This window comes from Larimichthys crocea, chromosome XVI (genome assembly GCF_000972845.2).
Source record: "Larimichthys crocea isolate SSNF chromosome XVI, L_crocea_2.0, whole genome shotgun sequence".
NCBI lineage: Eukaryota > Metazoa > Chordata > Actinopteri > Sciaenidae > Larimichthys > Larimichthys crocea.
In genome coordinates, this window is record NC_040026.1 from 8,596,260 (window position 1) to 8,611,463 (window position 15,204).

At 38.4% G+C, this 15,204-nt stretch overlaps 2 protein-coding genes across 2 annotated transcripts; one reads left to right on the forward strand and one right to left on the reverse strand.

Annotated features, from left to right (window-relative positions):
- Positions 1-803: 803 nt before the first annotated feature.
- Positions 804-4,687, reverse strand: LOC104920706 (stonustoxin subunit beta). The gene is made up of 5 exons (XM_010733049.3): positions 4,518-4,687; positions 2,344-2,376; positions 2,178-2,234; positions 1,944-2,086; positions 804-1,678 (listed from the first exon to the last, which is right to left on the reverse strand). Exons 1-5 carry the CDS (start codon positions 4,564-4,566, stop codon positions 1,250-1,252), a joined length of 711 nt encoding a protein of 236 aa, XP_010731351.2. The 5' UTR covers positions 4,567-4,687; the 3' UTR covers positions 804-1,249.
- Positions 4,688-7,241: 2,554 nt separating this feature from the next.
- LOC104920707 (tripartite motif-containing protein 16-like protein) lies at positions 7,242-9,197 on the forward strand. The gene is made up of 5 exons (XM_010733050.3): positions 7,242-7,334; positions 7,821-7,853; positions 7,965-8,027; positions 8,130-8,272; positions 8,358-9,197. Exons 1-5 carry the CDS (start codon positions 7,283-7,285, stop codon positions 8,784-8,786), a joined length of 720 nt encoding a protein of 239 aa, XP_010731352.3. The 5' UTR covers positions 7,242-7,282; the 3' UTR covers positions 8,787-9,197.
- The last annotated feature ends 6,007 nt before the right edge of the window (positions 9,198-15,204 follow it).

Consider the following 15,204-nt stretch of genomic DNA (forward strand, 5'->3'; position numbering starts at 1 on the left):
GTCAGTGGAACAGGTTCTCGGCAGGGGGTCAAGAGGGTGTCTGCACTTGACTCTGACATATGGATATGAGAGTGTCTAGCATAGGCATTTGACACTCCTGAAACTTTAGTAGTGTGTTCAGAAAAGCATGAAGATGGTTCCAAACATGAATGAAACTTTGAAACTGGATTTGTCAATTTTGTCAACATAACTGGTGCAGGTATAAGTGAGCAGGACCACATAAACTGAGACACCTCAGTCAAACTGGACAAAAGATGTTAAACTATTTGAGATGATGATGCTATGGCTTGGATAACCATCTATTTTCAATACCCACTAAGACTCTAACATAACTTAGTTACCAAGTCAGAAAGAATGCCAGTACTAGTAAAGTGTTCATTTATTGGAGCATTTCTTGCTGCAGGAGAGTTTCCTTCAACTTACAAAAATGTATCATAATTCATTGTCATACGCCTTTAAGTTGTCATAATACAGTAGTGGGTTTCTTCTAAACAATAGGCGCCAGTTAGACATCTAAGGGACTTCCATATAGCTGACCTGACACATCAGCTCATCCAATCTAGCTGATCCAGTACAACCCCCCTTAACACATCCAGTAAACGACAGGTTCCTGTCCTCATGTTTTGCTGTTGTCAACGGCACCATGTATTTATAAAGAAACGTATCAAGTGAATTCATTCAGCACTTTTTGCATATTCCTGCTGTCATGCGAATATTTGGATGAACAAACCAAGACAAAAATGTGTCTTACTCAATTTTTTTATATTTATTAACATTCATGCCAAACTAGGTAACCCTATACATTCTTAGCAAACAATAACAAAGGAGGAATATAAATATATATAAAGATATTGGTATAAACCTTGGTGGTCCGGTGGTTTCAGGAAAGTCCAAAGCAATGGAAGGTCAATCCCAACTGAACCCCAACATGATTGCACTTTATTCCCTTTACTGAAATATACTCACTTAGGTACAGTATCTGTGCCACAGATATATTGAATATAAGGAATATATTTCATGTGCGCTGTTTTAATTATGATGTAATGTGCATAGGATTTATGCAAGTTTATGTTGTGGTAAATGTTCCAATGATATGGAGGAAAAATGTGACTGTGTTGGTGTTGTCCAGTCATTTTGTATTGAAGCTGCCATAACAGCAGCTTTATTACAAAAGGAGGAGATAGTTTTGCTCCTCTCTCAGGCAGTTCAGCTCATGACTGACTTGATAATATAATTTTGAGTCAGTCTTTTATTCCTCCTTCTTCAAAATCAAACAATGTGACTGTAGCCCCACCCAGAAACCTGGCATAACCTTTTCTGTAAAGGAGGTCTTAACCTGGTGCAAAAGTATGACCTCCTTCCCCCCTGTGCTCTCCTCTCCCTCCTTCACCTCCTGCACAGCGTAGTAATTAAGGATACCAGCAGGCTGGTCAAGGTATACTCCAAGTGTGGAGAACTTAGGAATCCCCGTGATCTCTGTATTCTGGCTTTCGTGCCAGGCATTATAGCTGGAACCACTCCAGCCAAGACCCCAGGAATTCTCGTTCTCTCCCAGGCCGCAAGAACCGTCACTGTTCCTCCTCCCTGCTCGTTCATATGCGACTCCGACCACGACCCATCCTGAAAACTCCACCTCCCAGTAACCTCGGAAGCCCAGGATTCCTTCTTTGCAAAGAACCTTTTGGAATGTGGATGAGAACGACAGCGTAATTTAGAGGGTATCTAAGGCAACCGGTGATTTATTGTAGCTGCCACTATAAGAGAATTTACAGCAGGCTCGCTTTCTGCGGTCTGCAATACCAAACCAGTTGCCTCATGATTTAAATAAACACAGGGACGTCATAATAGTGTTGTGTTTTACAATCACATCAAACTCTGTCAGCTATGACATGGCGATGACAAGTTCATGGCACTTCATGCACGAGTGCATCTTCATACTGTACCTGTGGGGAATACTCATATCGCTCTGGTCTATCCAAGACGGGACAAGTGACATCATCAGTCATACGGGCCACCTTAGAACCGCCCTCTGTGATCCACAGCAACTTATGGGCTGTCTTGTCATCGAGGGAAAGGTCAAACCAGTCTAAATAAACAGAAAGAAACAATGATGTAATAAAAAAATCTTTGGAACAAATTGTGAGAGATAAAATGAGGCGAAAGAGTAAGAATCTCACGCTTGATGAGATCAGCTCTGCATTTTGGTTCAGGGATGTTTGGGTCATAGACTGGGACTGAGAGACAAAATGACATCAGTAAAATGTGAGACAATGTCAGGGGAACAGTAGACAGATTACATTTTATCTGGCTTTAAAACGGTGTACAATAAAGTGGCCATCTTACCTGTGGGTGTGTTTCCAGCTTTGGCTTTTTTTTCTACAAAAAAATAAACAAAAACAAAAAATTGTTTTTTACCAGCACAACCTATATTAGGATCAACACACTTGGCTGTTATAAATACTATAGGCTATGGTATGTGTCAGGTGTGTCTCAACAGATGATGAAGTGAGCCACTGCAAAACAGTGTATACTTAGAAAACCATCTGCCTCTGTCAGATCATCGCATCAGCAAGTGCATTCTTTCTGGAGTCTGTGGTTGATTCATGCCATGCGGTTGGAATGATCACGCCAACTCACATGTAACACAGTCACACGCAGAGCGCAACATGAACCAGTTTGTCAGACAAGAAAAAGTGGGATGTATATCCAATATTTGTTTACTGAGGTAAATAGCAACCAGAGGAGTTGAGCGAAGTCATTCAAAAAGTGGCAGACATTTTAAAGGACTGGTGTGGAGGGTGTAGTTTCTGATTGATTGCACTTTGACTTACTCTCTGTTTCATTACTAGAAGGAGAAACTACAGTGGCCACAAAAAGCATGACTAACGCAAAAAGCCCTATGCAGAACTAGTTTTTGACTTCTGATGAAACATGGCAGTTTAATGACTCCGTGAAGAGTACATGTGGCATCTGTGATGCACCAATGGAAACATAATTCTATTTATACTCACTGAGCCTCCAAAATTTCACACACTGGACCTTTATATCCAGTCTTAAATCACAAGTAGCGGTATTGCATAACAGCTTTTGTGTTGATGATGGATTGTAAAACTTGTTTTTCATCCTTAGACATAATAATAAAGTAATAATTGCTCAATTATATAGCAGGCTTATCCCTAATTCCAACTTGGTAACTAATACTTTGGTATTGTGTAAGAATTCTGTCTCCATTTTTTTATTAAGGACGGAGATCAAGAATGAGACACTTAATCCGCTCAGTCTTAAGATGTCATCGTGTTTTATTTATATCAGCAAGCAACATCACCTCCAAAATAAACTATTAATGATTCACAAATCAGCATCATCTCAATGAATCAATTTGTGTAAAGATTTATTTATTATCCAGAAAGAATAATAAAAATTATGACTTTTAAGCTTAATTTAATGGAATGTTAAGATGATGATAAATGTTAAGACAAAAAGTTTCACGTGAAGGTCTGCCGGCGCATTAAAATCTTCTTGTCATCATCATCCACATTTTTCAAACTTAACGGTTATTTTTGTGCCATGTGGCATGCGTGTCACGTCTAAATGAGTTGATGTTTATCTTTGTGTTGATTGACGGCTGAAAGACACCCTGCGGAGAATTTTAAGCCACATGTCTAGATATAGCACAAGGTGTTGAAAATAATCCATTCTCATTACAACTAGACATACAAAATATTTAAGCTTAAAAGCATTCCTCAACCCCACTCGGGTAATTCAAACTGGGCTCGTTAGTCCACTTGTGAACGGTCTTGGGCTTTGAATGAATGTTTCCTCGCTGCATCTGTTTCAGTTGTGATATTGTCAAATTTAAGTGTGTGAGGAAGTGTTTTATTGTATTTTATGTATACTAATGTTTATTCATGTTTTTGTCTTTAAGAATTTAACAATTATACTGGTAATATATTCTAAACAGCAGCAACTGCAACCAAGTTGTGAGACTATACTTCGAAAAGTCATGGATCTATATGAATCTGTTTTTGTTGTTCTCACAGTCCACAGAGGCTGACATTATTGAGTTCAGACTAGATTATACTGACTGGCATTATACTGTCCATACAGCATGTTAAATACATGCAGCATGTTAAATCGTTTTTAATGCTGATGATGTTGACACTTGCAAACCCTTTCTCCTCAGGCAATAAAACCATTATACGCTCCTCATAACAATAGGCATGAAATCAGTCAGTGAAATATTGCCCTTTTCCACACAGGCATAAACTCTAGTGACCCATTCACTCAGTATCTGCCACAGAGGATGATAAAAAAAGCCTCACTGCTACATGCACAGGCTGGGGTTATTAAATCAGTACATTCAAAGCATTACTAATAATGAATTATGTATTAGATGCAGTAAATCATACTGCATGCTGCAGGTTAAAGGTTTATGTATTTTAAACAGAATTGTTTAAAAATGTATGAGAATTAGGATTTTATTCAAACTGTGTGAAATTCAGTAAAATAAAGTTCACCTTTATCTGACTTCCGGGTGTCAGAAATGATTCTCGTTGTGGTGGGCATCTTGATACCAGTAGTAAGCCTGTCCCACCCTGATGTCACTGGTCTCTCTGAGTATGATGAGTCTCTGTTGGCTCCACTGTGTGACAACTTAATCCCACTCTTATATACTTTTAATGCAGGACAGAGGTGAGGGAATAAGAGCGAGTGGCGTGGACACAAGCGTCAGATAAAAGTTGCCAATAGGAAGGGGGGGAGGAAAGAGGCTTGTAATTGGAGCTGTGTAGGTATGTTTTTTCTTAAAAAGGTTAGATGGATGCTTCGATGTTTGGAGAACACCCCCTGTTACCGAGTAAACCCCGCCCCCCTCTCTTTACATCACTACCACTGATCTCTCCACATTGCACAGTGACAGCTTTGATGCATTGATGGTGGATAGGGTGATTGGTGTACACAGGCACACACAGACATTTGCAGCTGCAAAATGTGAGTTTGAACAGGTGCGAATGCATGGCATATTGAAAAACCACCAATATGTTGACAATTTGAAAGTGTAAAAAGTTAGCATTCACTCTCTAGAGAGGAATGAGCCATGTGATACAGTACAGTACAGGTCTACATTTGCATTTTCCTACTCTTAAGTTTGAAATACTAATGTGTTCAAATGTGTTAAAAATATAATTTTTGTCAACATAATTAAGTTTTATTACAGGTTTAACTTAAATGTCTAGTGTGTCAAACGTATGTGGCTCTACTACTACTACTATTATGGCAGAAAATAAATAAATATAATGTATATAGTGTATAATTGCATTAAAAATAAGAATAAGATAAGACGATTTATGTTTCTATGACCTGAGAATGAGGCTTTTTATATCTTTAGATGCCGTGGAGTTTCTTCCCTGTTACGGCAATGTTTTCACAGCCATGTTTCTACAGTAACCCCGAACTGATAAACTAAACACTGGCTCAAGAGAGGAAGTTTTGCATTATTCCTGGCTACTGTTCCTCCTTCATGCTTGGAATAAGAAGGTCAGTGAAGGGTGTTGAAATCAGCAGCTACCGTACACTGCCAAATACCACTAAAATCCCACACACTGGTTCTTTAATTACACTACATAAATTGTATTGTAAAGATAATTTATTACTTTCACTTGCAGGTTTTTAATTCATTTCACAATAAAACACACATCTATAGAACAAATCCAATTTGTTTATAGTGATGAAAATACAAACAAGACAAACTGACATCGTTCAAGTGTCGCCATCAGCGAGTCAATTAAAAGATGGTATGAAATAACATCTTGTAATCATACATTGTAGGGTATGCAAAAAACAAAATCAAATTACACGTATAAATATACAAGCCAGTACAACCTAAATACTGACTACGAGTCACTTGACTGGAGGTGCCTCTGTTCGTGCCAAGCTTAGCTACACTCATGACCTGTATTATCGCATCAGCCCTTTACAATCAAATGCCTTAATGCTCATAACATAGGTTAAAAGAAAAAGCATGTCACTGATCATAAACCCCCCCACTGTCGTGATGTCTATATGGGGTGTTTATATGTAGGCGTTCTGCCTACTAGTCAAGGCTGTCTCGTCCTTGTGTCCCTGCCCGACCAGTGCAACCAACATACTGAAGAGTACATACCAGAAACTATAGAACTGTCCCAGACTACACAGTGGGATTTATTGAAAATAAAGAGGAGGACATACTGGCTACTGGGTTTATACTTATCCAAGTTCCTCCAGTTCTCCTCTAATAGGTCATGCAGAAACCAGAGGCACTGCTGCTGACAGACAAGAGGCCTCTGCCAAAAGACGAGCTGTGAGAGTTCCACGGCTTCTCAGGATGTCCAAGGTCATGACTTCAGTTTGTAGCCTTTCAGAGAATCTAGATTCCTTAGTATCTTGTGTTATGTTAGAACTACTGTTTGAAAGTGTACCAACGTTCTGCTAAATAAGTAAAACCCTAAATATAAGGGAAACAAAATACATCTCTCATGTTTTTTATTGTAATGTACTTGACACAAAACTTTCATTTTTAATCAAACCACTTAAGGCAATTTTACCACTTTGTAAACATCTTTGGGTTGTTTTTGAATCAATCACTTTTTAAATTGACTTTAATAAGCACAGTGCCTACAGAACAGTATATTGATATGTAAAGGAAACACATGGTATGAAGGAAGCATTTTCATATCTAAACGCAGACTTTAAGGAATCAAAATCAACCACAAAACAGAATTAAGGACAAGTGTAAGAAGTATTACATCTTTAGCTTCTTTAAAAGTGACAGATACTGTATGTATGTATCTCTTCAAATGAAACTCAACAAACAGGTTCCTCTTCTCTCCACCACCATTTCTGAAAGGTCTAAAAATGCTGCTAAGCTCTGCTCTTCCAGTCTTATGTAACCTCTCTGTTCGGTACATTCCTGGACAGCTATTAGTTTCTAAAATGTCATTATAAAGAGATGACAGGATAATTGTACAACCATATTGAACTACTCAGATAAACATGGGTCAGCGGGTCAGGTGTTGGCGCTGACCTGAATATCCTTTGGCAAACCCTGTGGCACGCCCATTAGTGAGCTCATTATCTCTACATACCTTACCAAAATTTCTCTTAGAGAGTCCCAGAGGCCCCCCAAAACCTTTAATACCCCCCTTTCCAGGGGAGTATATAAAGAAGCCATTTGTATCATCGCAGCAGTATGCCGCTGACAGACGTGAACATTCAGGAAACCTCAACACGGAAAGAAGCGATAAAGATGCCAACTAGTGCTCCGAATAAGAGAATCATGCCTACAACTGGGAGACCTGGTGAGTGAATTCCCTTATTAGTCTTTAGCAGATAATGCATAATGAATATTACTGAATTTATCTCAAAAAATTAAAGTTTTAGTTTAGTTAAACCAGTTCTAGTTTACATTTTGCTGGACAGTTATGTGATGAATGTAGACTCACTTTAACTTTTGATTTGGGAAATAAAAGAAACTGTGATTAATGACAGGTTGAATGGTCTTGGATGACCAAAAATATTTATCCAAAATAAATTGCATTTGTCAAAACCTGCCATGCTGTTTGGCTTGGTTGGTGGAGCGTCTGCCCCATGTGCAGGGGCTCGGTCATTGCCGTGGCGGCCCAGGGTTAGGGTCCATCCTGTGGCTCTTTCCCGCGTGTCTCTCTCTCCCCACATTCCTGTGACTCTTCAGCTGTCTCTATCAAATGGAGCTCAAAAAGTGCAAAAAAAATCTTTAAAAAAAAAACAACAACTAACTAGCAGTCATGCTTGTTTTATATTTACAGGCGCAAAATCTAAAGATGCGGCTTCTCCAACAGGTAAGCCAGAACAGTCCTCCTCTTTACAGTAGTTTCATCAACAGCTGTTGCTTTTGCTCGTTAATTTATCATCTTGTTATGACTGCAATGTGACCTTTTCTCATCACTCAGAAAACGTCCCAGACTACGAGCCGAACATCCCTGAGCCCACATGCAGAGCTGATCTTCTAAAACGTAAGAATCATTTAAAATCATAAACTTATTTGTATCCGCACTCTCATATTATGTAGTTCCTCTATTTTACTGTCATGACTGCATATTTTCCACATCCCACAGACTGGATCAACCTTTCCCTGGATGACAAGACAGCCAATAAGATGCTGTGGATCACAGAGGGTGGATCTAAGGTGTCACGCATGACTGATGATGTCACTTGTCCTGTCCTGGACAGACCAGAGAGATATGAGCATGCTCCCCAGGTAGGTTTTAAACAACAAATCTGTAATGTAAAATAATAATTTCTCCTGCGCTCAACTGATTTCATCCTCTTCTTCTTTCTATTAGGTTCTTTGCAAAGAAAGCGTCCTGGGTTTCCGAGCTTACTGGGAAGTGAAATATACAGGATGGGTGGTTGTCGGACTCGCCTATGAAGGGGCAGGAAGGCGGGGAAGTGATGGACCCTGTGGACTGGGAGAGAATGAGCAGTCTTGGGGTCTCGGATGGGGCGGATCCCACTACCAGGTGTGGTTCAATGGCATTTGCACAGAAATCTGGGATATTCCCCAATGCACCACCATCGGGGTGTACCTTGACCATCCAGCTGGGCTCATCAATTTTTATGCAGTTGAAGAAATAAAGGAGGGAGAGGGGAGCGAAGGCAGAAAGGAGATCAGACTGCTGAGGAAGATAAAGAGCTCCTTTATGGGGAGGATGTTAGCAGGATTCTGGGTTGGACAGAAGTCATCATGTGTCCTAGCGAAACAAGAGGAGTAAAGTAACGAGTGTCTTCCATTTCCATTTTCTACATTTCCATTTAAACTTCATTTACAAGACATAACTAAGTTTTATAGGCCTAAATATTTATCAGAAATGCTGCTATATTGTTTAAGTGTTTGTTTGTGTATGTGTTTTTTGTTTTTTTGCCAAAACTGAATGTAAAATATTGGTGTGATATGCATATATATTTATTTGTATTGTAGCATTGTCTTTAATGTATATTCTGGTACCATGGGTATATTCTGCACTTTGGAAACCAAAAGGTATTATCTTGTGTGATTTCATTTAAATAAAACACATATTCAAGGTTTACGCTCGTACACTGAATATTATTATTAAAAATTTGTGAATGACCTCAAACTGAACAGAAGATTGCAGCTGTATTGCATTGTCCTATATGAACTGATAATAAAAGATTAAATGCAGAGTTCCTTAAACTTTCATATTATTTTCAGAGCGATTGAGTTTGTAACTTCCAGTGGAGCCACATGTAAGATTCAGCCATTACTTAATCATATGTTATGTAACGTCACTTGAAAAAATAACCCTTCGTGGTGTTGGCCAACGATGATGATGATTTACATCTGGTAAGCTGGTTTGACTCATGGAGACTATGAAATAAAACATGGGGACATCCAGATCACATAGATACATTTTAATTAATGTTTAAACTAAAACTGATTTACAAAACACCTGTAAGACACGTGTGTAATCTATAGAAGCCTGCTGCAATTAATTTGACTCTCTATCACTTGTCTACAAATAAATATGCATATAAATCAAAACATGCACCTAAAAACTCATCAGGCTTTCAGCAGTGCCGAGACACTTGAGAACTGCAATTGCAACATAACAAATAGATCAAAACCCCAATCCACAGGAGAGAGTATTTAATACTGTATGAGCTACATATCGATCAACAGCCAGTCAAGATTTCACACTAAATATTTTCAAGAGAGGACAGGCAAGACAGATACAATGCTTTGTGTTATCCCCAGGACAAGTCATGATTTATAAATACAGACTTACAGCACAGGAACATTAATCCATCACTGTCATGTGAAGCATTCATACTCTACCATACCATCAGCTGCTCTGGATCTTTCATTCTTCACCTTCCCCTGTTCACACTAAGGGGGGATGGGGCTGGTGACATGAAAGGAGATCCTGGGAAGCAATAAACAAGATGACATGTGAGCACACAAATAGGGCCAATGAGAGTGAATAGATGGAGTTGATTTAAAGGAAATATGCAGAACTAAACTCAACGCTAGGTTCGCTGAAAGAAATGAGATTCATTTTCTCATCATATCAGAGTCAAGAGATGAGTAATACCATTTTTCTACACCCTGGAGACTAAAAAATATACAGGCAACATACTGGAAAGTTTATACATACACACATATTACGTGTGATAATGTTCTCTAGCACAACCTACACTGAGTAAAGATGTTACACCTTGTAATGATGGCAACTTGAAACTCTAGCTAATGATGTGCAATGAAATGATGTTTACTATCATTTAGCAAAATAAACAGATTGATTTCTTATCACCATTAGAAAGAGTAAACTGACTAATGTCTTGTGAATGTTTTCATGTTTTCATCCATAAACATATTTCTTTCAGTCTCGTGATTCATATTTTATCACTAACTGTATCCAACTCAAGTTGGATGATGCTTTATTCATTTTTTTTTTTTTTTTGTTGGCGCTGGTGACAACACTGCAGTTGCAGGTTGAGAGCAAGATCTCTGACTGTTGTCTTCTGGTTGAGAGGATCTAACGTTGTCTTTGTCTCCCCCCACTGGCTCTCATCGGTATAACAAGTTGTGCCAACAAGCCTGGATTTCCATTAAAACAGTTGCGTTCCCCCAGTAACCAGACAAGACAGCTGTCCCTCCCTATTCAAAATTACTGTTAATTAAACTATTCAATCATTTTCTCTATCACACAACACGCTAATTTCATTGTCGCAGTCACGACTTACCCAGTTTTATGGGCTTTAATCAAACAGCGCCACTCTGGGTTGTAAAGACTCTTGAGTATCAGTCGGTCTGTGTGGTCAAAGATGATATAGCACCCATATTAAAGAGGACGAACGTCAAGTTTATGAACTGTTATTTAAAAGAAAAACTGTGACACCACCACAAATATTCTTTTTAATATTCATGTTTTAAACTGTAGGTATACTTTGAATTTGAATATATTTTTAAACCACTACCACCACTACCTGATGCCCATTACCTGTCTGCGAAACTTCTGATGTCCACACGACTCACACAAAAAATCTTTCAAAATAAAAGCCAACAACTACTGAAGGGATTCTGTCCACTGCAGGAAAGCTGATGGGCTTTTATTTTGAAACATCACGGTATCTCGCGCGAACAGCGCGGCTCACGCGAGCTGTGCGGCTCATGGTGTGCGTGATCCAACCTGTTAACATGGGCGCCGAAATGAAAAGGACTATTTATTATGTTCATAGAGGAAGCGCTGAGGAGATAATGCGTGAGGAAAGACGAAGGAGTTCTGCTTTTATGGAATGGAAACGGAGAAAAGAGAAGAGAGAGAGGAAGAGATGGAAAGAGAGTGCAGCTTGTTCATATATGGTGTTCTTATTAGTTTGATGAGCTTAGATGCTCTACTAAATTTCTAATTAGTTTCATCAACATGTGATGTTTTCTCATTATTTTGCACTGATCTGCACACCTACACATATTAAAGTGGAAAGTATCTTGTACTTTTTTATTAACCAGGTACTTTAAAAAAAAAAGTTACTTGAGTATCTCAAAATGATCATTTTCACTTTTACTTATTTTTTATGGGAGTAATTGTGCTTTTACTTCAATATAGATTTGCTCTGTAATGATAGCAGCCTGCTTTTGAAAGAGAATTTCACTCTGTGAATAATCAACAAACAAAATGATCATCAGTGCAACAAACGATACAATATGAAATGGATATTACATCTCCAAAAATGAAGAGGATGGACCTGGGAGGTGAGTCTGTGTTTTGCTTGCGGTGTAGCTTGTGGTTTAAATATACATGTACGTGAATATTTGAGGGTATGCAGTGTAGAGTTTATGATAAACTTTTCATTTTTTGTTTCCTAGATTGTGGTAGAGCCTTAAAATGAGCAAGTGTGTAAATTCAGTTTAGAATTTATGCTCTTATTTTATTTTATTTATTTATTTGTCAAACTTGCCTGCTGTTGCCAATGTTTTTAGTCTAGGCCCAAAATTGACAAAGCTTGACAAAACAAAACTAGTTGAAATGTAGTTTTTCAGATGAAAACCACATTATATTGGTATTTAGTAGTGTCACTGACTGATCCAAATCATGAAAGATTCGTGCAAAGTATTGTACATTGTGTACACTTGTGCTATAAATATGCATAGCTACCTTCCTCTACAGGTTGAAACTTGCCTATTGCATTTAAATTTTGCTATTGGTGGATTTTGGAATCAGGTGATGTATGGTGGCAGCTTTTGTCACCAGGCTAACGTTAGCTGGCTATGGAATTGTGAGAGTCTGATGAATGAGTGGGATGTTGTGGTTTGGCTGATAAGCAGGACTTCTAGGTCATCTAGCAGTCCGCCTTTCCTTCACATGTGAAACTTGAATCCGAAAGTGATGACTCCTGGCACCATTACGATGATCTGATCTGATCCATTGACCATCAGGTAGACTCATCAGACTCATCAGGTAGTGACTGACTGACAGGGTAATCATTCAATCATGACAGTGCCATTTCCAGTGCGCTCTCACATATCAAGTAATGTTACACCAGACACTTATTATAACCCTGACAATGTTGAACATTTTTAACTGAAAACAAAGTGAACACGAACAAGTCATTTAAGTCATCATGTCTCAAGTCAAGTCAATTCAAGTCTCAAGTAATTTGTTTTCTGTCAAATTGCAAGTCATCAAAACAGCAATCTCGGGACCTATCAGCCACTGTCGGATGATGATTCAGCCTCTGGGGGCAGCAGCCAGTGTTTCTGGGCTCCCAGTGTGGCCAACAGATATCCATTTTCTGGATATCTGTTGGCCAAGACTTCCTCTGTTGTCTGATTAGCAAATTGATACATGAAAATGCTGAGAAACCTATTACTGCTATCTATAAAGAAATATCTTAATACAGGTAACTTCAAACTTCAAAAAAAGCTAATAAGAAGCTAAACTGTCAACAGATAATAGCCAATGTTTTTTTCAAGATTGAATTTTGGCCATTACGTTCCACCTTTTTCTTTCTCCCCATGGACTGTTGTAACCAAAGCTTACTCAAACATGATTGGTCTCTTGGAAACCAGGACTCTTCGTGGTCAAAATCAATGTCCCTTTCCTACAGATTATACATCATATACAGATATCTGTTTATAGAGACGATCAAAACAGTGACTTCAACTCAGTCAACTCATCACAATGACTTAAGTCCAGATCTCTGTTCACAACAAGCTTGAAAATTTACTGAAAGGTGACTCCATTTCAGTCTGCGTAATGCTTTACTAAAGTGACACTTTGCCTGTTCCTGTCTAAATTGTAGTGTAGCTCAAAAACATTAATCAATAATGTATACAATCAGTCTAGTAGGCTGAATAAAGCAAATTATAAAATAATGTTTCGTATCTTTCAGTGGACATTATTTAAAATGCTCAAAGTTTCCAATGTGCTCAGACAGGAATGGAACAAAATACAATTTAGATTATGTCTTCTTCTTCTTCTTGATCACATCAACCTCAGCAGAGTTGTTGTAGTTATGAAGTAATATTCACCCTCAGTTAATATTTGTACATATTTGTAATATCTGTCACTATCACTGTGCAAATAAATGTTCTAAACCACTAAACCATACTAGCTTGTGAATGCCCTGTAGTAATGTTTCAAAAGGCTTTATTCTTGAATAAAAAACAACAACAACTTATTCACGTCCTTTCTAAAAGTTCTCATGTAGGCTACGCTGAATATGAAGCTAGAGTCCACAGGTGATTAGCTTAGCTTAGCGTAAAGACTGGGAGCAAAGGGAAACCGTTAGCCAACCGTTAAACCTAACAACACCTCATAACCTCATAAGCTCTAAAGCTAAAGTGTTAGCGCCTTTTTAATGTCTTAGATAACGAGGCAAGCTATCCCTCCTGCTTCAGATTTCCTTGCTAAGTTAATCGCATAGTCGTTCTAGCTCAACATGTGTGCACACACGGTGTGATATCAATCTTCTTATCCAAATCTCACCAAGAAAGACGATAAAGTGTTTTTCCCAAAGAGTCAAACTACTCCTTTGACCTTTTACAAGACATTCTCGCAGTGGTCGAAGAATTTTTCAGGTGCTTTCCTTGAGTAAATGTCCATACCATGCTATGAAAATACTCATTAAATGTAAAAGTTCTGTCTACATCTAACTAACCTTTTTACAATTGTAATGTGTGCTTATGATGTGTGTTGTATGTTTTCATTGTGTTGTTTGATGATTTTAGCTCTTGTAAAGTGTCATTGAGTAGCCTGTCGTGAAAAAAAAAATACATGCAAAGTAAAAGTATTATCAGTAAAATGTTTTTAAAGGTCCTCTGTGTGAGATTGGGGGCCTTTATTGTCAGAATAACACATACATGGAAAATAATATTTATGATTTCATGCATGTACAATCACCTCACCATGCCTGGAGCCTGGAACAGACAAACTAAATCCTGTCTCTAGACAGGACTTTTCAAGTGTTGTTTCTCCTTCCAGTGCAGCAATTACACCACTAGATGCAACTGAATCCTACACACTGGACCTTAAAAGCATGCAAAGTTACCAAAGCATTCCTTCTCCACAATTGAATATGCTGCATGATTAATACAGTCTGTATGCAACCTTATGAATAGTAGCCTAAAAGCTCCACCCACCCTCTCCTGCACTATCTATTTTGCTGTCTGTTTGTATGACTGTTCTTTCTCTGAGACACATATCTAGTACTCCAGCTATAGCTACACCCATCTGGTGGTCTCTGTAGACAGACATGTCTGCCCCTTTACAGATTCACACTTTGACCCCAGCAGCAGGGCGTATTTCTCCGCAGTAGCTTTGGCTGATGTATGCACATTTCTTACAAATGACATAGTAAACGATGACAGGTAATGAAGACATGCCAAAGACTTGAATCTTTACTCTGAAGATCAAGAGGCAGACACTTCTGTTACTGACTCTGGACATCTGACCATGTACAGTAAGTTTGGCTTTCGACTGTCTTTGTGCTACAAATAGGATCAGTCCCAAGTTGGGACACCAACTAGCAGTGGTTGACTGTAACTACATACACTTACTTAAGTGCTTTACATCTACAATTACAATTATAAGTACAATTTTAACTTTTCACCTAAATTCAATACAGTTACTTTATACTTTTTACACCATTACATGCAGCTTATGAACGTAT